The sequence below is a fragment of the Salmo salar genome, chromosome ssa20 (assembly GCF_905237065.1).
Source record: "Salmo salar chromosome ssa20, Ssal_v3.1, whole genome shotgun sequence".
In the NCBI taxonomy this organism is placed as follows: Eukaryota; Metazoa; Chordata; class Actinopteri; order Salmoniformes; family Salmonidae; genus Salmo; species Salmo salar.
The window spans coordinates 78,239,403-78,258,885 of NC_059461.1; the positions used below are offsets into that span (position 1 = coordinate 78,239,403).

The 19,483-nt window shown below is 47.2% G+C and overlaps 1 protein-coding gene across 1 annotated transcript in view; it reads left to right on the top strand.

Moving 5' to 3' along the window:
- The window catches only part of robo1 (roundabout, axon guidance receptor, homolog 1 (Drosophila)), a 652,577-nt gene that overhangs the window by 47,361 nt on the left and 585,733 nt on the right, over positions 1–19,483 (top strand). The window contains exon 2 of the mRNA XM_045703986.1: positions 10,935–11,062. Within this exon, the coding sequence (XP_045559942.1) occupies positions 10,969–11,062 (94 nt within the window). The 5' untranslated portion in view covers positions 10,935–10,968. The remainder of the gene's footprint in view (positions 1–10,934; positions 11,063–19,483) is intronic.

A 19,483-nucleotide genomic window follows, 5' to 3' on the forward strand; every position in this document is an offset into this window, starting at 1 on the left:
TGACCAAAAGCCTGTGATTTGTCTGATAATCAATCAAGATGATTTTGTTTCACTGAATCTCTGCCTGTATATTTGGTTAATGATCTCTGGCTGGACAGGTGGAAGTGATAGCTCATTTGTTCGTTTGCTTATCTGTCACTGATCAGAAATATTTAGCATGCAATAATGTAGCCTCAGTAAAAAAAAGATATATCTATATTTTTGTCAGGGAGTCATACTGAGACCAAGGCCTCTTTTACAGATGAGCCCTGAATTACATAAATTACATAAAATACATACATCAAAATATAAATACAAAATGCAAGCAGAAATAAAAGCACAGTCATAAAAAACAAACACATTCATCCTCAATAAGGTGAATAAATAAATAAATCAAGTGTATTATTTATTTATTGACTCACATAGTAGCTTTATATAGCCTTAAATAGAGCTGATGCTATTTTCTTATCGTCCCAATCCCACTGAAACCCAAAATTGCATGAAAATTCATAGCTTTATTCTATAACCCATAGGTTGCGTTATCAAAGCATGACTCGCCTATGCATTTCAAAATACCCCTAGAACATTTCCCCCTCTTCTCTGCGCTGTCTCGTATTGCTGCCCATATGAGAGCTTCGGTAGAGAATGTGTGATCAACACACGGTATGAGAGTAGATATGGAGTGGGTTCCTGTATTGTGTCGAAAATCTCCCCCCTGCCAGAACCCCCCCCCCCCCCTTCTAATTTCCTTAATTTGCGGCTAGATTCAAATACTTTCTGTGGCATACATCAGAGTCAAATACTTTCTAAAGAACAAACTTCCCGTCAGGATAGGCAACCGAAATTAATAATTAATGTATGTGTGTTATATTGAACATAGAGGGAGTAGAATGTTGGCAAGCAATAAACATTTCAGAACAACTATGGCTGAATTATTATACTTACACTTTCAAAAATTCGAGTCGAATCAGACATGGGAGAGATGACGAATTTTGGCAAAGAGATTTATTTATAGACTAATACAAATCAGAAGCAGATTTAGGTACGGGCGACATGGGCAGCCGCCCAGGGCGCTGAAGTGGGGGGTTCGCCCAGGGCGCTGAAGTGGGGGGTTCGCCCAGGACGCTGAAGTGGGGGGTTCGCCTAGGGCGCCATACAAGCTAGAACCGCCACATACAGTTGAAACAAATAGCCAAACCGAAAACTGCAAACAAATATGCTTTCTGCTACTAGGATTGGTGAAATTTAGGCTAAACTGACAATAGAGTGAAGAGCAGAAATCTCAACTAGCAAGCAAGTCTCAACAATGAAGAACGCGAAGGGGGGACATGTTCGGCACAACACCTGTTAAGATATCTTGATATTTAAACAATTTCCTGTATTAATCTCCCTGTTATTCATGAGCTGATCTGTTATCTGTATAATCATCAACTCGATTTCGCTAAATAGAATATATTATATTATTCGTTGGAGGTTATCTATCGTAGTAAGCTTAGCAACTTTGGTAATTTTACTTTTGTTTGACTGCCGTTACAAAATGTGTATGATTCGACAATGCTACAGTATACTCGTGGTGTGTCGTCCTAAGTGCGCTCTCTGTCGAGATAGGCTGCTGCTGAAAATAAATGCGCTGAATTAATTGAGGAACATTATCACGCCCGGAATTTATGAATGGCCTGTTTCGCAATTCAAAACAATGTCATTGCTGATGAATGTTACTCAATCTTTACATTACTTGCTGTGAAATATTTACATGGTGTCACAGAGAAGCCTGCGGTGTGGCGCAACGACAATCTTATTTTGGGAGAACCCTGACATAGTGACCATATCTTGGTGTCAAACGTATTAATTGGTCACTTCCAACTTCCAATATTTCCAGGGATTCTCGAGATAAATATGAATTATTCCCAGTATTGAAACTTGGTCAATTTTCAGGAAAATATGAATCCCTAGTAGCACCAGGAACAGTAGAAGAAACAGTAGCAGCAGCAGAAGAAGAAACTGTAGCACCAGCAGTAGAAGAAACTGTAGCACCAGCAGCAGTAGAAGAAACAGTAGCAGCAGCAGTAGAAGAAACAGTAGCAGCAGCAGCAGAAGAAACAGTAGCAGCAGCAGTAGAAGAAACAGTAGCAGCAGAAGAAACAGTAGCAGCAGCAGCAGAAGAAACAGTAGCAGCAGAAGAAACAGTAGCAGCAGCAGTAAAAGAAACAGTAGCAGCAGCAGTAGAAGAAACAGTAGAAGCAGCAGCAGAAGAAACAGTAGCAGCAGCAGTAGAAGAAACAGTAGCAGCAGCAGTAGAATAAACAGTATCAGCAGCAGTAGTAGAAACAGTAGCAGCAGCAGTAGAAGAAACAGTAGCACCAGCAGTAGTAGAAGAAACAGTAGCACCAGCAGCAGTAGTAGAAACAGTAGCAGCAGCAGTAGAAGAAACAGTGGCAGCAGCAGTAGAAGAAACAGTAGCAGCAGCAGTAGAATAAACAGTATCAGCAGCAGTAGTAGAAACAGTAGCAGCAGCAGTAGAAGAAACAGTAGCAGCAGCAGCAGTAGAAGAAATGGTAGCAGCAGCAGAAGAAGAAACAGTAGCAGCAGCAGTAGAAGAAACAGTAGCAGCAGCAGCAGTAGAAACAGTAGCAGCAGCAGTAGAAGAAACAGTAGCAGCAGCAGCAGTAGAAGAAACTGTATCAACAGCAGTAGTAGAAACAGTAGCAGCAGCAGAATAAGAAACAGTAGCACCAGCAGCAGTAGAAGAAACAGTAGCAGCAGCAGTAGAAGAAACAGTAGCACCAGCAGTAGTAGAAACAGTAGAAGCAGCAGTAGAAGAAACAGTAGCACCAGCAGTAGTAGAAACAGTAGAAGCAGCAGTAGAAGAAACAGTAGCACCAGCAGTAGTAGAAACAGTAGAAGCAGTAGTAGAAGAAACAGTAGCACCAGCAGCAGTAGAAGAAACAGTAGCAGCAGCAGTAGTAGAAGAAACAGTAGCACCAGCAGCAGTAGTAGAAACAGTAGCAGCAGCAGTAGAAGAAACAGTAGCAGCAGCAGCAGTAGAAGAAACAGTAGCAGCAGCAGTAGTAGAAACAGTAGAAGCAGCAGTAGAAGAAACAGTATCAGCAGCAGTAGTAGAAACAGTAGCAGCAGAAGAAGAAACAGTAGCAGCAGCAGTAGAAGAAACAGTAGCAGCAGCAGTATAACCAGCAGTAGCAGTAGCCCCATAAGCGTACAGGACAGCCTGTGACTACAGAATGACTAATGGAGCGGCCGGGAGAAGGCGCGGGAGAGGTGATCTAAACTAAGGGGGAAGGACAGTTCAGCCGCCTTACCATCATCCCCCTCCCCACCAATCACTTTACAGGCAGGTCGTCCTTTTATTGTAATGAAGTGTGGGGAATAATGTACTGTAAACGTGAGAAGTTGAATCCAGCCTTGGCGTTTTTACGATGGGGGAGTATGCATGGCAACATTAAGAGAACACAACTAGGGCAAGAGAGCCTGAGGGGACATCCATCAACAAATGTGACATTGACACAGCACAATGCTAGGAAACGCACTTAAGTAGATTTGTCCACGTCTATCCTATTCATCCACCCACTGTCTCTTCCTCCCTTAATCCTTCACCATCTCCAAACCCATTCAAACCACTGCCCCCCCCCTTATTGTAATATGACCAGTGCACTGGCCCAATGGAAAATATGTTTTATTTCTTCTCATAATGCTCCTAGACCCAACAACATCGTTTATTTAATGGTTATGTGCATGAGATGAATGAATTTGCTACACCAGTGAGGTGAAGCTGATGATTCATCAAATCTCACTACCCTGCTCTAACCATCCCTCTATAACTACCCCTCTCTAACTACTACTCCTCTATAACATCCCTCTCTAACTACCCATCTCTAACTACTCCTCTCTAACCATCACTCTCTAACTTCCCCTCTCTAACTACTCCTCTCTAACCATCGCTCTCTAACTTCCCCTCTCTAACTTCCCCTCTCTAACTAGCCCCCTCTAACTGCCCGCTTCTAACTACCCCACTCTAACTCCCCCTCTCTAACTGCCCCCCTCTAACTACCCCACTCTCACTACCCCGCTCTAACTACCCCTCTCTAACTACCCCACTCTAACTTCCCCTCTCTAACTTCCACCCTCTAACTAGCCCTCTCTAAATGCCCGCTTCTAACTACCCCACACTAACTACCCCTCTCTAACTACCCCTCTAACTACCCCACTCTAACTACCCTCTTTAACTACCCCTCGTCTCTGGTTGATCCCTGTGGACTGGCTCTGGAGCCACCCGTTTGTACTGGCTACAAGTAATTAACCAAAGGGCGGCAGGTAGCCTAGCGGATAAGAGCATTTGGCCAGTAACTGAAAGGTCACTGGTTCAAATCCTGAGCCGTCTAGGTGAAAAACCTGTCAATGTTCCCTTGAGGAGGGCACTTATTAACCATAATTGCTCTGGGTAAGAGAGTCTGCTAAATGACTTAAGTGTAACTGCATGGTACTTCACGTTGGAGATAGGGGCAAAGCTTACATTAATAGTCATAGTATGGAAATTCTATTTATTTTATATGATGAACTTGAATTGCGTAGACAGCCAATGCTTATTGCCTCTGGTGTTTGGATATTAGGAATATCAGAACAAGCTGATAGAACAAGCTGGAGGCAGTTTGTCGTAATGAGCTGATATTGGAGCAGCTTTTGGGGCTGAAGTAGCAGGAGGCAGCATGTTCACGTGCAAAATACTGTCCAGTTTATTTACAGTGAAAAAGTGGTACAGGTGAATGATGTATGAATATGTTCACACATTTACAAAAATATTTGCCTAATAAACAGATTCTCAAATACTATCAAATCTGTTGTTTAATAAATTCCTCTGCAGACAACGAGAAAGAAGGTGCAGGTGTTTAGGACTTGGGCCCCATTCCAGGTGTGTTCTTTAGGGAGGGAGAGAAGAATAAGGTGATGAGATGAGGAGAGGAGAAAGAGAGGAGAGGAGAGGGGAGAGGAGAGGAGAGGAGAGGAGAGGAGAGGAGAGGAGAGGAGAGGAGAGGAGAGGAGAGGAGAGGAGAGGAGAGGAGAGGAGAGGAGAGGAGAGGAGAGGAAAGGAGAGAAGAGCAGGGGAGATGGAGGGGAGAGGAGAGCAGAGGAGAGGAGAGGAGAGGAGAAGAGAAGAGAAGAGAAGAGAAGAGAAGAGAAGAGAAGAGAAGAGAAGAGAAGAGAAGAGAAGAGAAGAGAAGAGAAGAGAGGACAGGAGAGGAGAGGAGGGGAGAGGAGAGGAGAGGAGGGCGTATAAGAAGATGTGCTATTGAAATACTATGCAAAATATCTCTTTAGTCATTGAAATGTGAATAGAATAGTCTTCAAACTGAGAATGTGGCCCAGTCTAATTGCCCGTCCAACCCCCTAACGCTCTCCACCCAGGTGAATACAAAACAAAAGAGGGGGAGGACTGGAGAAGAGAAACGCTCTTCTCTCTCTGTTTGTTCTACTTTGCAAATGAAATTATTCTGTGAGCTGCATTTGTATCATAAAGGTGAATTTTTAAGGTTATTCTGATGCTGTTTTCTTTTAGAGAAGGTTATTATTGCAGGTTATTCTAAACAAATGCTTTTGTACTCCACTTTTCTCTCTCCTCTCCTTTGTCCTTTCTGTTTTCTTCTTCTCTCTCTCACCCTCTCTCCCCCTCGTTTGTGTATGCTGAAAGTAAAGTTGTGTGAATCTCCAGAAGCAGAGGAATGGAGGAAGATGAAAGGGAAGTAGATGAAGCAGTTAGGGATAGAGAGTGCCGTCAGAGGTAACGTGAAGTTCATTTTTATTCTCAAAGGCTACTGACAAGTTTCCCCTCAGGTCACCTGCTAATCCTCCTTTTTAACACACTAACCCCTTCGCTTGAGCTGCATAGGGCCAAGTTCATGGGTTTGTCCAAAGACAAATGTGTATGAGGTAACCTATCCATTTGAGTTTGAGTTCAATTATGAGTGTGTGTGTGTGTGTGCATATTCTCCTCCATATAGACTCATCAGGTGCATCTGAATATGAGCTGCAGTCTCTTGATGTGTGAGGGCTATAAGACAAAGAGGAGGACCAAAGCTTTTTAACGACTTCACGTGTGTTCTGCTGATAGTCCCCCCTCTCTGATAGGGGGAGGGTGTGAGAGATGACCACTGAGCCAGCAGTACCGCTCCTTCTCACTGACTGATTCATTGAACTCCATCAATCCATTGAGTGCCATTGAGACAGATAGAGAGAGGAGACAATAAGGCTCTTTTATTCCTCACTGACCACAATCCGCGGTGACAGCAGAGACAGCCAGTGAAACAAGCCTTGTGAAAGGCCAATCAAATAGCACATGCTCTTCTATTTGGTCGTTAACTGGTTGTACATTCAAGTCCTTTATTTACACTGTATTTGCCTCTTTTGGCCGAGCTTGCATGGGCATTGATTGATTCGGTTGTGGTGCATCTTTGCATATGTGTTTAAGGTTTCAGGAGAGTAGGCCTCAAATATATCTTCTTGTATCTTAAATCGGTCTGTTCATTAATCAAGTGGAATGGACGGAGTAATGAGTTGTGTTACTGGGTTCAGTGGACTGGGCTCTCCATGGCTGCTTGGTGGGGTTAGGAAGTCATCTTGGTTCTAACATGTCCCAGTCTCCCTCACCAGGACCCCTTTGGCCCTTGTCAGCCACATCTCCTGACTAGTAATTAGGTATTTATCAGTTTGCCTGGGAAAGGATGATGCGACCCTTATCTGACAGAGTTATCAAGAAAAATGTAATCTCTTCTTCTGGTCCTCCAACATTGGACAGGGGGCAGGCAGGTATAGAGCTGAGAGCCCTCTTCCAAAGGAGAGATAGAAACCCCACTGTCTCACTCTCTCACCAGACCCAACTCTTTATCTCCAACCAATTAGCCAGGACATTGAGCGTTTGTCATCACCGCATGCAAATTTTAACGAACACAGTACATAATTCTATAGGTCTGCTGTGACCCTGGACGAATAAAAGGTATGGATAACACACTGAGTAAGAATGAGCTGCTGCCCATAGCCCCATAGCCTCATAGCCCTATAGCCTCATAGCCCCATAGCCTCATAGCCCCATAGCCCCATAGCCCCATAGCCTCATAGCCTCATAGCCCCATAGCCCCATAGCCTCATAGCCCTATAGCCTCATAGCCCCATAGCCTCATAGCCCCATAGCCCCATAGCCCCATAGCCTCATAGCCTCATAGCCTCATAGCCCCATAGCCCCATAGCCCCATAGCCTCATAGCCCCATAGCCCCATAGCCCCATAGCCTCATAGCCCCATAGCCCCATAGCCCCATAGCCTCATAGCCTCATAGCCCCATAGCCCCATAGCCTCATAGCCTCATAGCCCCATAGCCTCATAGCCCCATAGCCCCATAGCATCATAGCCCCATAGCCTCATAGCCTCATCACATCATAGCCTCATAGCCCCATAGCCTCATAGCCCCATAGCCTCATAGCCCCATAGCCCCATAGCCTCATAGCCTCATAGCCCCATAGCCTCATAGCCCCATAGCCTCATAGCCTCATAGCCCCATAGCCCCATAGCCTCATAGCCTCATAGCCCCATAGCCTCATCACATCATAGCCTCATAGCCCCATAGCCTCATAGCCCCATAGCCTCAAAGCCTCATAGCCCCATAGCCTCATCACATCATAGCCTCATAGCCCCATCGCCCCATAGCCCCATAGCCTCATCACATCATAGCATCATAGCCCCATAGCCTCATCACATCATAGCCTCATAGCCCCATAGCCTCAATGCACCATAGCCTCAATGCCCCATATCCTCATAGCCTCAAAGCCCCATAGCCCCATAGCCTCATAGCCCCATAGCCCATAGCCTTATAGTCTCATAGCAGGGAGCTGCTGCCCATAGCCCCATAGCTTCATAGCCCCATAACCTCATAGCCCCATAGCCTCATAGCCCCATAGTCCCATAGCCTCAAAGCCCCATAGCCCCATAGCCTCATAGCCCCATAGCCTTATAGCCTCATAGCCTCATAGCAGGGAGCTGCTGCCCATAGCCCCATAGCTTCATAGCCCCATAACCTCATAGCCCCATAGCATCATAGCCCCATAGCCTCATAGCCCCATAGCCTCATAGCCCCATAGCCCCACTGCCTCATAGCAGGGAGCTGCTGCCCATAGCCCCATAGCTTCATAGCCCCATAACCTCATAGCCCCATAGCTTCATAGCCCCATAACCTCATAGCCCCATAGCATCATAGCCCCATAACCTCATAGCCCTATAGCTTCATAGCCCCATAACCTCATAGCCCCATAGCCTCATAGCCCCATAGTCCCATAGCGCCATAGCCCCATAGCCTCATAGCCCCATAGTCCTATAGCCTCATAGCCCCATATCATCATAGCCCCGTAGCCTCATAGCCCCATAAACTCATAGCCCCATAACCTCATAGCCCCATAGCCTCATAGTCTCGTAGCCTAATCGCAGGGATCTGCTGCCCATAGCCTCATAGCAGGGATCTGCTAGACAGACAGGCCTTTCACTGGAACCTCTCATTCTGGGCAGGGGAATGCATAGAAAGAAGCCCAGGAGTGTTTACTGAGCAGAGCGCCCACAGATAAGATTGGAGGAAAAAGCTATTTGAGCAACCGGCACGTTCCCTTCCATTCTCCAGCAAACCTATTACAGCCAGAGAGAGAGACCGACAGAGAAAGAGAGAGAGAGAATGACAGAGAGAGAATGACAGAGAGAGAGAGAGAGAGAGAGAGAGAGAGAGAGAGAGAGAGAGAGAGAATGACAGAGAGAATGACTGAGAGAGAATGACAGAGAGAGAGAGAGAATGACAGAGAATGACAGAGAGAGAGAGAGAATGACAGAGAGAGAGAGAGAATGACAGAGAGAGAGAGAGAGAGAGAGAGAGAGAGAGAGAGAGAGAGAGAGAGAGAGAGAGAAAGAGAGAATGGCAGAGAGAGAGAGAGATAATGACAGAGAGGAAGGGGGAGAAAGTCTAGGTATACACGCAATAATGAGCATAGCAGAACCGTTCAGTGCAGGTAGTGGACGTGAAAGAAATGGCGATGATTGGGACGAAGGAGGAATAAAATACAGCGAAGGAAAGCGTTTAAGTGATAACCCACTGGTCAACAGATGAGAGCCGCTCTGAGGTTTGAAACTGGCTTGGCTAACTGATAGAAATCTTTACCTATTCAGACTGTGATGTTAGCCTACCTCTGCTGTGGAGAGAGAACGGTTTGTATGATTAATGTTGTAGACTTGTAGCCATCATTACAGTCAATGCAGTCCTTGGGTCTGCATTCATAATCCTGCTCACACAGGGCACACACTGAATCCGTGTGAGAGGATTTTGGTCTTGGCATTCTGGATGCAGATCCTGCATGAGGGAAGCACATGGTTCTGCACTGCAAGCAGATTGGGCTGGCTGTAGAGCCAGGACAGTGAAGGATAGGAGAGTGGCAGTACAACTGTGAAGGGAGGGTGGGAAGGAGGGAGGGAAAGTGAGGCAGAGCAATGTGAGCAGTGGTGAAAGTAATCAAACAAGGGGAAACAGGTTGTTCCACAGATGGTTATCAGGAAAACCCTCTAATTCATTTCCATGCTACAGATGGGACCTGTCATCGTCCTCTGGTGATGAGACTAGGGGCTGGGACAGTCTGGGAGGGTCTAGGAGGAGCTGGGAGGGGCTGTTCTGGGACAGTCTGGGAGGGTCTAGGAGGAGCTGGGAGGGGCTGTTCTGGGACAGTCTGGGAGGGTCTAGGAGGAGCTGGGAGGGGCTGTTCTGGGACAGTCTGGGAGGGTCTAGGAGGAGCTGGGAGGGGCTGTTCTGGGACAGTCTCGGAGGGTCTAGGAGGAGCTGGGAGGGGCTGTTCTGGGATGGGCTGGGAGGGACTAGGAGGAGCTGGGAGGGGCTGTTCTGGGATGGGCTGGGAGGATCTAGGAGGAGCTGGGAGGGGCTGTTCTGGGATGGGTTGGGAGGGACTAGGAGGAGCTGGGAGGGGCTGTTCTGGGATGGGCTGGGAGGGACTAGGAGGAGCTGGGAGGGGCTGTTCTGGGATGGGCTGGGAGGGACTAGGAGGGGCTGGGAGGGGCTGTTCTGGGATGGGTTGGGAGGGTCTAGGAGGAGCTGGGAGGGGCTGTTCTGGGATGGGCTGGGAGGGTCTAGGAGGAGCTGGGAGGTGCTGTTCTGGGAGGGGCTGTTCTGGGAGGGACTAGGCTGGGCTGGGCTGCCTCTCAGTCAGTAGTATGCCAGATTCTTTTGTCTCACATTAGTCTGTTACTGCATGTGTGCGTGTGTGTGTGTGTGTGTGTGTGTGTGTGTGTGTGTGTGTGTGTGTGTGTGTGTGTGTGTGTGTGTGTGTGTGCGAGTGTGTGTGTGCGAGTGTGTGTGTGCAAGTGTGTGTGTGCGAGTGTGTGTGTGCGAGTGTGTGTGTGTGTGTGTGCGCGTGCGGGCGTGCGTGTGAGAGAGAGAGAGAGAGTGAGAGAGAGAGAGTGAGAGAGAGGAGAGAGATAGATTGTGAGAAATATATGTGATAGAGATAGAGATATATATAGCGAGAGCGAGAGAGAGAGATGGCAATATGTACATTGTTACATCATGCCAATAAAGCAAATTGAATTGACTTCAGAAGGAGAGAGGAATTTGGCACGTATTTCAACACTCAAACTGTGATTCTGCTCATAAATTGTAGGGATGTTGTGGTCATCAAGTCAGACCATTTAGAGCATTTGAATGAGCTGAATGTTTGAACCACTTACTGACAGTCATGCAACTCCTAGGATCTTATATGGAGACCTACCTGACTTTTATTATCGGTTCTCTCTGGCACTGACTTCTTCCTCACAGATCCGATAATAGTCTGATTGTGTCTTTAAATCTCCATAATCCAAATATAAAGTTGTACACTGCAATAATCTGATCTGTCTCTTTTCTGTCTCCTACAGATTGGCCACTAGTGATGCCAGGACAGTGAGCGCCATGCGTGTCACATGGTCAGCTGCCACTCCCTTCATCATTGTTGCCCTGCTCAGGCTTGTCCAGTCACAGCTACTGGAGGGATCTCTGGTTCCAGGTAAGAATGCACCTTTGTCACGTCACTGTGTGGTCGTGTTTTTCGCCAAAGAAAGTGCTGTTGTCTGCATGTTCATCATGTCTGTTTCTGTTTATCTCTTTTGTCTGTCTGACTGTGACATTATTTGACACAATGACACCTTTCAATAAACTTATTTGTGGATCTGATAAAACATTTGGATGCAAATTAAGAGTAAGTTGGTTTGAGATATGGTATATCTCCAATTAGTTGGAACCGGTCATTGACCTGTGGCTATCATTAGACTGATTTCCTCTTTGTAAATTCAGAACCCTGCCAAGGAAACAGTAAGTCTTAACTATGGAGCCATAACTCTCAGGTCTATGGGGCAGCAGGTAGCCTAGTGGTTAGAGTGTTGGCCCAGTAACTGAAAGGTTGCTAGATTGAATCCCTGAGCTGACAAGGTCAAAATCTGTCCTTCTGCCCCTGAACAAGGCAGTTAACCCACTGTTCCTAGGCCGTCATTGTAAATAAGAATTTGTTCTTAACTGACTTGCCTAGTTAAATTAAGGTAAAAAAAATGTATAATGGGAAGCTGTTTAGTCTTCTAGAAATAGCCATGTCATGTTGATACATTCAAGCCTCCCAGACATCTTTGATTCCCTAGCTTTGAGTTGAAGGGGATAAAGGTGTGTGGGATTTGAGAAAGATTATTTGTGTAAGTTCCCCTGATGAAATCTCTCAGAGACAATTTACCTGTCGCAGTGCTGACACTTTGACAATGTCTGGTTGGAAAAAAGAAACAGGAAACTCATCAAAGGAGGTCGAAACAAAGTGCTAACTACATTTCTCTATCAATCTAGTGGGTCATGGTATGGTGGGAGGTGATATGGTGAGAGGTGATATGGTGGGAGGTGATATGGTGAGAGGTGATATGGTGAGAGGTGATATGGTGGGAGGTGATATGGTGGGAGGTGGTATGGTGGGAGGTGATACGGTGTGAGGTGGTACGGTGGGAGGTGATACGGTGGGAGGTGGTACGGTGGGAGGTGATACGGTGGGAGAAGGTACGGTGGGAGGTGGTACGGTGGGAGGTGATACGTTGGGAGGTGAAACGGTGGGAGGTGAAACGGTGGGAGGTGAAACGGTGGGAGGTGGTACGGTGGGAGGTGGTACGGTGGGAGGTGGTACGGTGGGAGGTGATACGTTGGGAGGTGAAACGGTGGGAGGTGAAACGGTGGGAGGTGGTACGGTGGGAGGTGGTACGGTGTGAGGTGGTACGGTGTGAGTTGGTACGGTGGGAGGTGGTACGGTGGGATGTGGTACGGTGGGAGGTGGTACGGTGGGAGGTGGTACGGTGGGAGGTGATACGGTGGGAGGTGGTACGGTGGGAGGTGGTACGGTGGGAGGTGGTACGGTGGGAGGTGATACGGTGGGAGGTGGTACGGTGGGAGTTGATACGGTGGGAGGTGGTACGGTGGGAGGTGATACGGTGGGAGGTGATACGGTGGGAGGTGGTACGGTGGGAGGTGGTACGGTGGGAGGTGATACGGTGGGAGGTAGTATGGTGGGAGGTGGTACGGTGGGAGGTGATGTGGGAGGTGGTATGGTGGGAGGTGGTACGGTGGGAGGTGGTACGGTGGGAGGTGGTACGGTGGGAGGTGGTACGGTGGGAGGTGGTACGGTGGGAGGTGATACGGTGGGAGGTGATACGGTGGGAGGTGGTATGGTGGGAGGTGGTATGGTGGGAGGTGATATGGTGGGAGGTGGTACGGTGGGAGGTAGTACGGTGGGAGGTGAAACGGTGGGAGGTGATATGGTGGGAGGTGGTATGGTGGGAGGTGATATGGTGGGAGGTGGTACGGTGGGAGGTGATACGGTGGGAGGTGGTACGGTGGGAGGTGAAATGGTGGGAGGTGAAACGGTGGGAGGTGGTATGGTGGGAGGTGATATGGTGGGAGGTGATACGGTGGGAGTTGGTACGGTGGGAGGTGGTACGGTGGGAGGTCAAACGGTGGGAGATGAAATGGTGGGAGGTGGTATGGTGGGAGGTGGTATGGTGGGAGGTGGTATGGTGGGAGGTGAAATGGTGGGAGTGGTATGGTGGGAGGTGGTATGGTGGGAGGTGGTATGGTGGGAGGTGAAATGGTGGGAGGTGAAATGGTGGGAGTGGTATGGTGGGAGGTGGTATGCTGGGAGTGGTATGGTGGGAGGTGGTATGGTGGGAGGTGGTATGGATGGTGAGATAAAGAGAGAGATATTCACAACCACTTTACCTTCTTAATTTCCCCTTTCTCCTTCCCTAATTCTCATCAGACAGGAGAGACAGCACCATGGATTACCACTTCAGCAAAACATTTTCACTCTCACTACCCTCCCTCCTCCCTCTTTCTACTGATTCTCAACTCTCACTTACTTCCTTTCTCTGTGTTCTTCCTTCAATTTTCTTTATCTTAACTTTTATTTTTTCACCACTGTCCAGGAATCAATTTAATAGTCAGCTAGGGCCTGTGTGCCTCGCTCTGCCATGGTTAAATGTGACTGTGGCTTGGCTGTGTGCAGCGTGGAGGCTGCAGTCATTTCAGTCACAGTCGGCTCTATAGTAGTGCAGCTCTGAACAGGCCTCTCTGATTGTCAGTGCCCAGTGTAGGACCTGTAATGAAGAAGATACCATGGAGTCCCCAGTTCCCAGTCCAATGCACCGAGCGTCATATGATTTGTTGTCCTGTGAATATGTTGTGAAAGACCCCAATGACATTAGTGAAGCCAATGAAGTTTAAAGGTCAAACTGTAGACTATACATGTGTAGGATCTTAATTTCACCTGTATTGTCACAGCAACAGGATTTGAATGTTTAGTCCAGAATGTTGCTTGATCGGTGGTTAGGCTATTAGCTGGTCAAAAAGAGGCTACATGAAAAGTGGAATACCGTTAGCGTAACAGTGTGTTGGCGCAGGTTTTCAGTGAATTGTTGTACATCATGATGCTCATCTGCATTTCCTGCGACACAGGAAAATTCTCAGCAACAAAAGAGTGATCAAATGAAGATCCTAAATCTACCTGTGCATTGACTCCTAGCTGTATTTCAGGTTGATATCCTCTACCTACATGTGATTGTTTACTATTCATATCTTTATAATGCCTTGTGGTGGCACAGACTATTCATTCAAAATATCTTTAGAATATCTTCTCTCTATGTTTGAGATCATTGTTTCCGAGGTGATATTGTTAGCAACTTGTCTGAGAGAATGAAATATAAATCAATGAAATGTTTTGTATTCTCAACATGGGTATGATATACTATTACTTGGTTGCATTGAGCAAGGCATTTATTTTAAATGAATCTTCCAGCAGCAGTATTGAAGAGGTGTTTAACATGTAAGCCATGGAAGTTGCTTTAGACAAAAGTGTCTGCTTAGCCAAGAAAATAACATTTTAATGTCTCTGAGAGAGGAGGGCCACTTTTCCATCAGAAACCTCTCTCTCTCTTACTCCCTCTCTCTCTTTCTCTCTGTCTCTCTGTCTTTCTCTCTTTGTGTGTAGGTGTGAAATGTCAAGGGAACACTTATCTTCCATTTCTCTAAATACTTCCTGACCCACTGACTGCTCCTTTCATTTCCTCTCCTCCACACAAACTTCTCTAAAGACATTTTCATCTTTCAGAATCTTCTCAACCTTTTTGTTGTCCCTCTTAAGCTTGGAGATAATGACCTGTTTCCTGTCTACTTGTTTCGTCAGATTGACAAAGATTAGAGAGAGCATCAGGAGAAATCTCAGGGACCTCACAGTAGGAGGAACTGTTAGAGAGGAAAGGAAGACAAAAACACTAAAATGTCAGTGTTGCTAACGTGCAGACACACACGCGCTCAAAAACTCACTAACGCATGCACACACATACGCACAGGCACACACATACGCACAGGCACACACACACACACACACACACACACACACACACACACACACACACACACACACACACACACACACACACACACACACACACACACACACACACACACACACACACACACACACACACACACACACACTCCACAATCACGACTCAATCCTTTTCCAGCTTTCCCCTACAGTTTATTATGTGTATATTAACTACAGTAACAGTATGAAATCATTCCATAGCTCCTCTATTTAAAATCTCTCCGACATTCATATGCAGTGGTTTATTGGCAACACAGGTTTTCAATTGCATGCATTTGGGCTGATTCATTTGGCTCTGCAGTGCACTAGCCCTCGATCAGAGCTGACAGTCTTATTGGATGTGAATGGAGGTTAAACATAGGCTAACCTACGGCGCCTGCAGATATATCCATTTCACGTAAAGCGATGATCCTGGGTTCTATTGCTTTTCTGCTAGACGTTATGTTAGTTTTGGTGGTAATCCACCTCTTCAGTCTTTCCAATGACTCTTGTGAGACTTCTGGTGCATGGGAGGAAATGGGAAGACAGGGGTCCTTCATTACTACTGAAGTGTAGGACATTCAATCTTGAATATGTCTAAGACTTTTTTCCCATCGATTTCCCCTTGTCAGAGTGGGATTTGCGACTGGTGTTATCTCCCCCTGTTTAAACACTCATTGTGCTTATTGAACTATTCTGTCTTTTATTTGAAGATGATAAAGCTTATGTCTGAGGGCGGTAAATTGACTGGTAATTCGTTTCTCTTAGAAGGAGGAGGGTGAATGTTTAATACACCGTTACATCCTCATCAAAAATGCTGTTCCACCAGCAACAGCCTCATCCTCCAAGACTCAGATAGCAGCAACAGCCTCATCCTCCAAGACTCAGATAGCAGCAACATCCTCATCCTCCAAGACTCACATAGCAGAAACAGCCTCATCCTCCAAGACTCAGATAGCAGCAACATCCTCATCCCTGTTAGACTCAGATAGCAACAACAGTCTCATCCTCCAAGACTCAGATAGCAGCAACATCCTCATCCCTGTAAGACTCAAATAGCAGCAACAGTCTCATCCTCCCAGACTCAGATAGCAGCAACAGCCTCATCCCTGTCAGACTCAGATAGCAGCAACAGTCTCATCCTCCCAGACTCAGATAGCAGCAACAGCCTCATCCCTGTCAGACTCAGATAGCAGCAACAGTCTCATCCTCCCAGACTCAGATAGTAGCAACAGTCTCATCCTCCCAGACTCAGATAGCAGCAACAGCCTCATCCCTGTCAGACTCAGATAGCAGCAACAGTCTCATCCTCCCAGACTCAGATAGCAGCAACAGCCTCATCCCTGTCAGACTCAGATAGCAGCAACAGTCTCATTCTCCCAGAGTCAGATAGCAGCAATAGCCTCATCCATGTCAGACTCACTTAGCAGCAACAACCTCATCCCTGTCAGACTCAGATAGCAGCAACAGCCTCATCCTCCCAGACTCAGATAGCAGCAATAGCCTCATCCATGTCAGACTCACTTAGCAGCAAAAACCTCATCCCTGTCAGACTCAGACAGCAGCAACAGCCTCATCCCCCAGACGAAAATAGCAGTAACAGCCTAATCCCTGTCAGACTCAGATAGCAGTAACAGCCTCATCCTCCCAGACTCAGATAGCAGCAACAGCCTCATCCTCCCAGACTCAGATAGCAGCAACAGCCTCATCCTCCCAGACTGAGATAGCAGTAACATCCTCATCCCTGTCAGACTCAGATAGCAGTAACAGCCTTATCAATTTCAGACTCAGATAGCAGTAACAGCCTTATCAATTTCAGACTCAGATAGCAGCAACAGCCTCATCCCTTTTAGACTCAGATAGCAGTAACAACCTCATCACAATCAGACTCTGATAGCAGAAAAAGCCTTGTCCCTGTCAGATTCAGATAGCAGCAACAGCCTCATCGTCCCAGACTCAGACAGCAGCAACAATATCATCCTCCCAGACTCTGATAGCAGCAACAGCCTCTTCCCTGTCAAACTTAGATAGCAGTAACAGCCTCATCCCTGTCAGAGTCAGATAGCAGTAACATGCTCATCCTGTCAGAATCAGATAGCAGCAACAGCCTCATCCCTGTGAGACTCAGATAGCAGTAACATCCTCATCCTGTCAGACTCAGATAGCAGTAACAGCCTCATCCCTGTCAGACACAGATAGCAGCAACAGCCTCATCCTCCCAGACTCAGATAGCAGCATAAGTATCATCCCTGTCAAACTCAGATAGCAGCAACAACCTCATCCTCACAGACTCAGATAGCAGCAACAGCCTCATCCATGTCAGACTCACTTAGCAGCAAAAACCTCATCTCTGACAGACTCAGACAGCAGCAACGGCCTCATCCCCCCAGACTCAGATAGCAGCAACAGCCTCATGACTCTCAGACTCAGATAGCAGTAACAGTCTCATTCCTATCAGACTCAGGTAGCAGCAACAGCCTCATCTCCCAGACTCAGACAGCAGCAAAAGACTCATCCTCCCAGACTCAGATAGCAGCAAAAGCCTCACCCTCCCAGACTCAGATAGTAGCAACAGCCTCATTCATGTCAGACTCAGATAGCAGCAAAACCTCAACCCTGTCAGACTCTGACAGCAGCAACAGCCTCATTTAACAGACTCAGATAGCAGCAAAAGCCTCACCCTCCCAGACTCAGATAGTAGCAACAGCCTCATTCATGTCAGACTCAGATAGCAGCAAAACCTCAACCCTGTCAGACTCTGACAGCAGCAACAGCCTCATTTAAGAGACTCAGATAGCAGCAAAAGCCTCATCCTCCCAGACTCAGATATCAGTAACATCCTCATCCTGTCAGAATCAGATAGCAGCAACAGCCTCATCCCTGTCAGACTCAGATAGCAGCAACAGCGTCATCCTCCCAGACTCAGATAGCAGCAACAGCCTCATCCATGTCAGTTTCACTTAGCAGCAAAATCCTCATCCTCCCTGACTCCTATAGCAGCAACAGCCTCATCCTCCCAGACTCCGACAGCAGCAACAGTCTCATCCCCCTCAGACTCAGATAGCAGCAACAGCCTCATCTCCCAGACTCAGATTGCATCAAAATCCTCATCCTCCCAGACTCAGAGAGCAGCAACAGCTTCATCCTTCCAGACTCAGATGGCAGCAACAGCCGCATCCTCCCAGACTCCAATAGCAGCAACAGCCTCCTCCTGTCAGACTCAGATAGCAGCAACATCCTCATCCTGTCAGACTCAGACAGTAGCAACAGCCTCATCCTCCCAGACTCAGATAGAGTAACAGTCTCATCCTGTCAGACTCAGATAACAGATAACAGATAGCAGCAACAGTCTCACCCTCACAGACTCAGATAGCAGCAACAGCTTCATCTTTCCAGACTCAGATGGCAGCAACAGCCTCATCCTCTCAGACTCTGATAGCAGCAACAGCCTCATCCTCTCAGACTCAGGTAGCAGCAACAGTCTCACCCTCACAGACTCAGATAGCAGAACAGCCTCATCCTCCCAGAGTCAGATAGCAGCAACAGCCTCACCCTCCCAGACTCATTTGGCAAAAACAGCCTCATCCCTGTCAGACTCAGATAGCGGTAACAGCCTCATCCCTGTCAGACTCTGATAGCAGTAACAGCTCATCCCTGTCAGAATCAGATAGCAGTAACAGCTTTTTTCCTGTCAGACACAGATAGCAGCAACAGCCTCATCCTCCTAGACTCAGATAGCAGTAACATCCTCATCCTGTCAGAATCAGATAGCAGTAACAGCTAATTCCTGTCAGACACAGATAGCAGCAACAGCATCATCCTTCCAGACTCAGATGGCAGCAACAGCCGCATCCTCCCAGACTCCGATAGCAGCAACAGACTCATCCATGTCAGTCTCACTTAGCAGCAAAATCCTCATCCTCCCAGACTCCGACAGCAGCAAAAGCCTCATCCCCCTCAGACTCAGATAGCAGCAAAAGCCTCATTCTCCCAGACTCAGATAGCAGTAACAGCCTCGTCCGTATCAGACTCAGATAGCAGCAACAGCCTCATCCCTGTCAGACTCAGATGGCAGCAACAGCTTCATCCTTCCAGACTCAGATGGCAGCAACAGCTTCATCCTTCCAGACTCAGATGGCAGCAACAGCCGCATCCTCCCAGACTCCGATAGCAGCAACAGCCTCATCCTCTCAGACTCAGATAGCAGCAACAGCCTCATCCCCCCCCCCAGACTCAGATAGCAGCAACAGCCTCATCCCTTTTAGACTCAGATAGCAGTAACAACCTCATCACAATCAGACTCTGATAGCAGAAAAAGCCTTGTCCCTGTCAGACTCAGAATGCAGCAACAGCCTCATCCTCCCAGATTCAGATAGCAGCAACAGCCTCATCGTCCCAGACTGAGATAGCAGTAACATCCTCATCCCTGTCAGACTCAGATAGCAGTAACAGCCTTATCAATTTCAGACTCAGATAGCAGTAACAGCCTTATCAATTTCAGACTCAGATAGCAGTAACATGCTCATCCTGTCAGAATCAGAT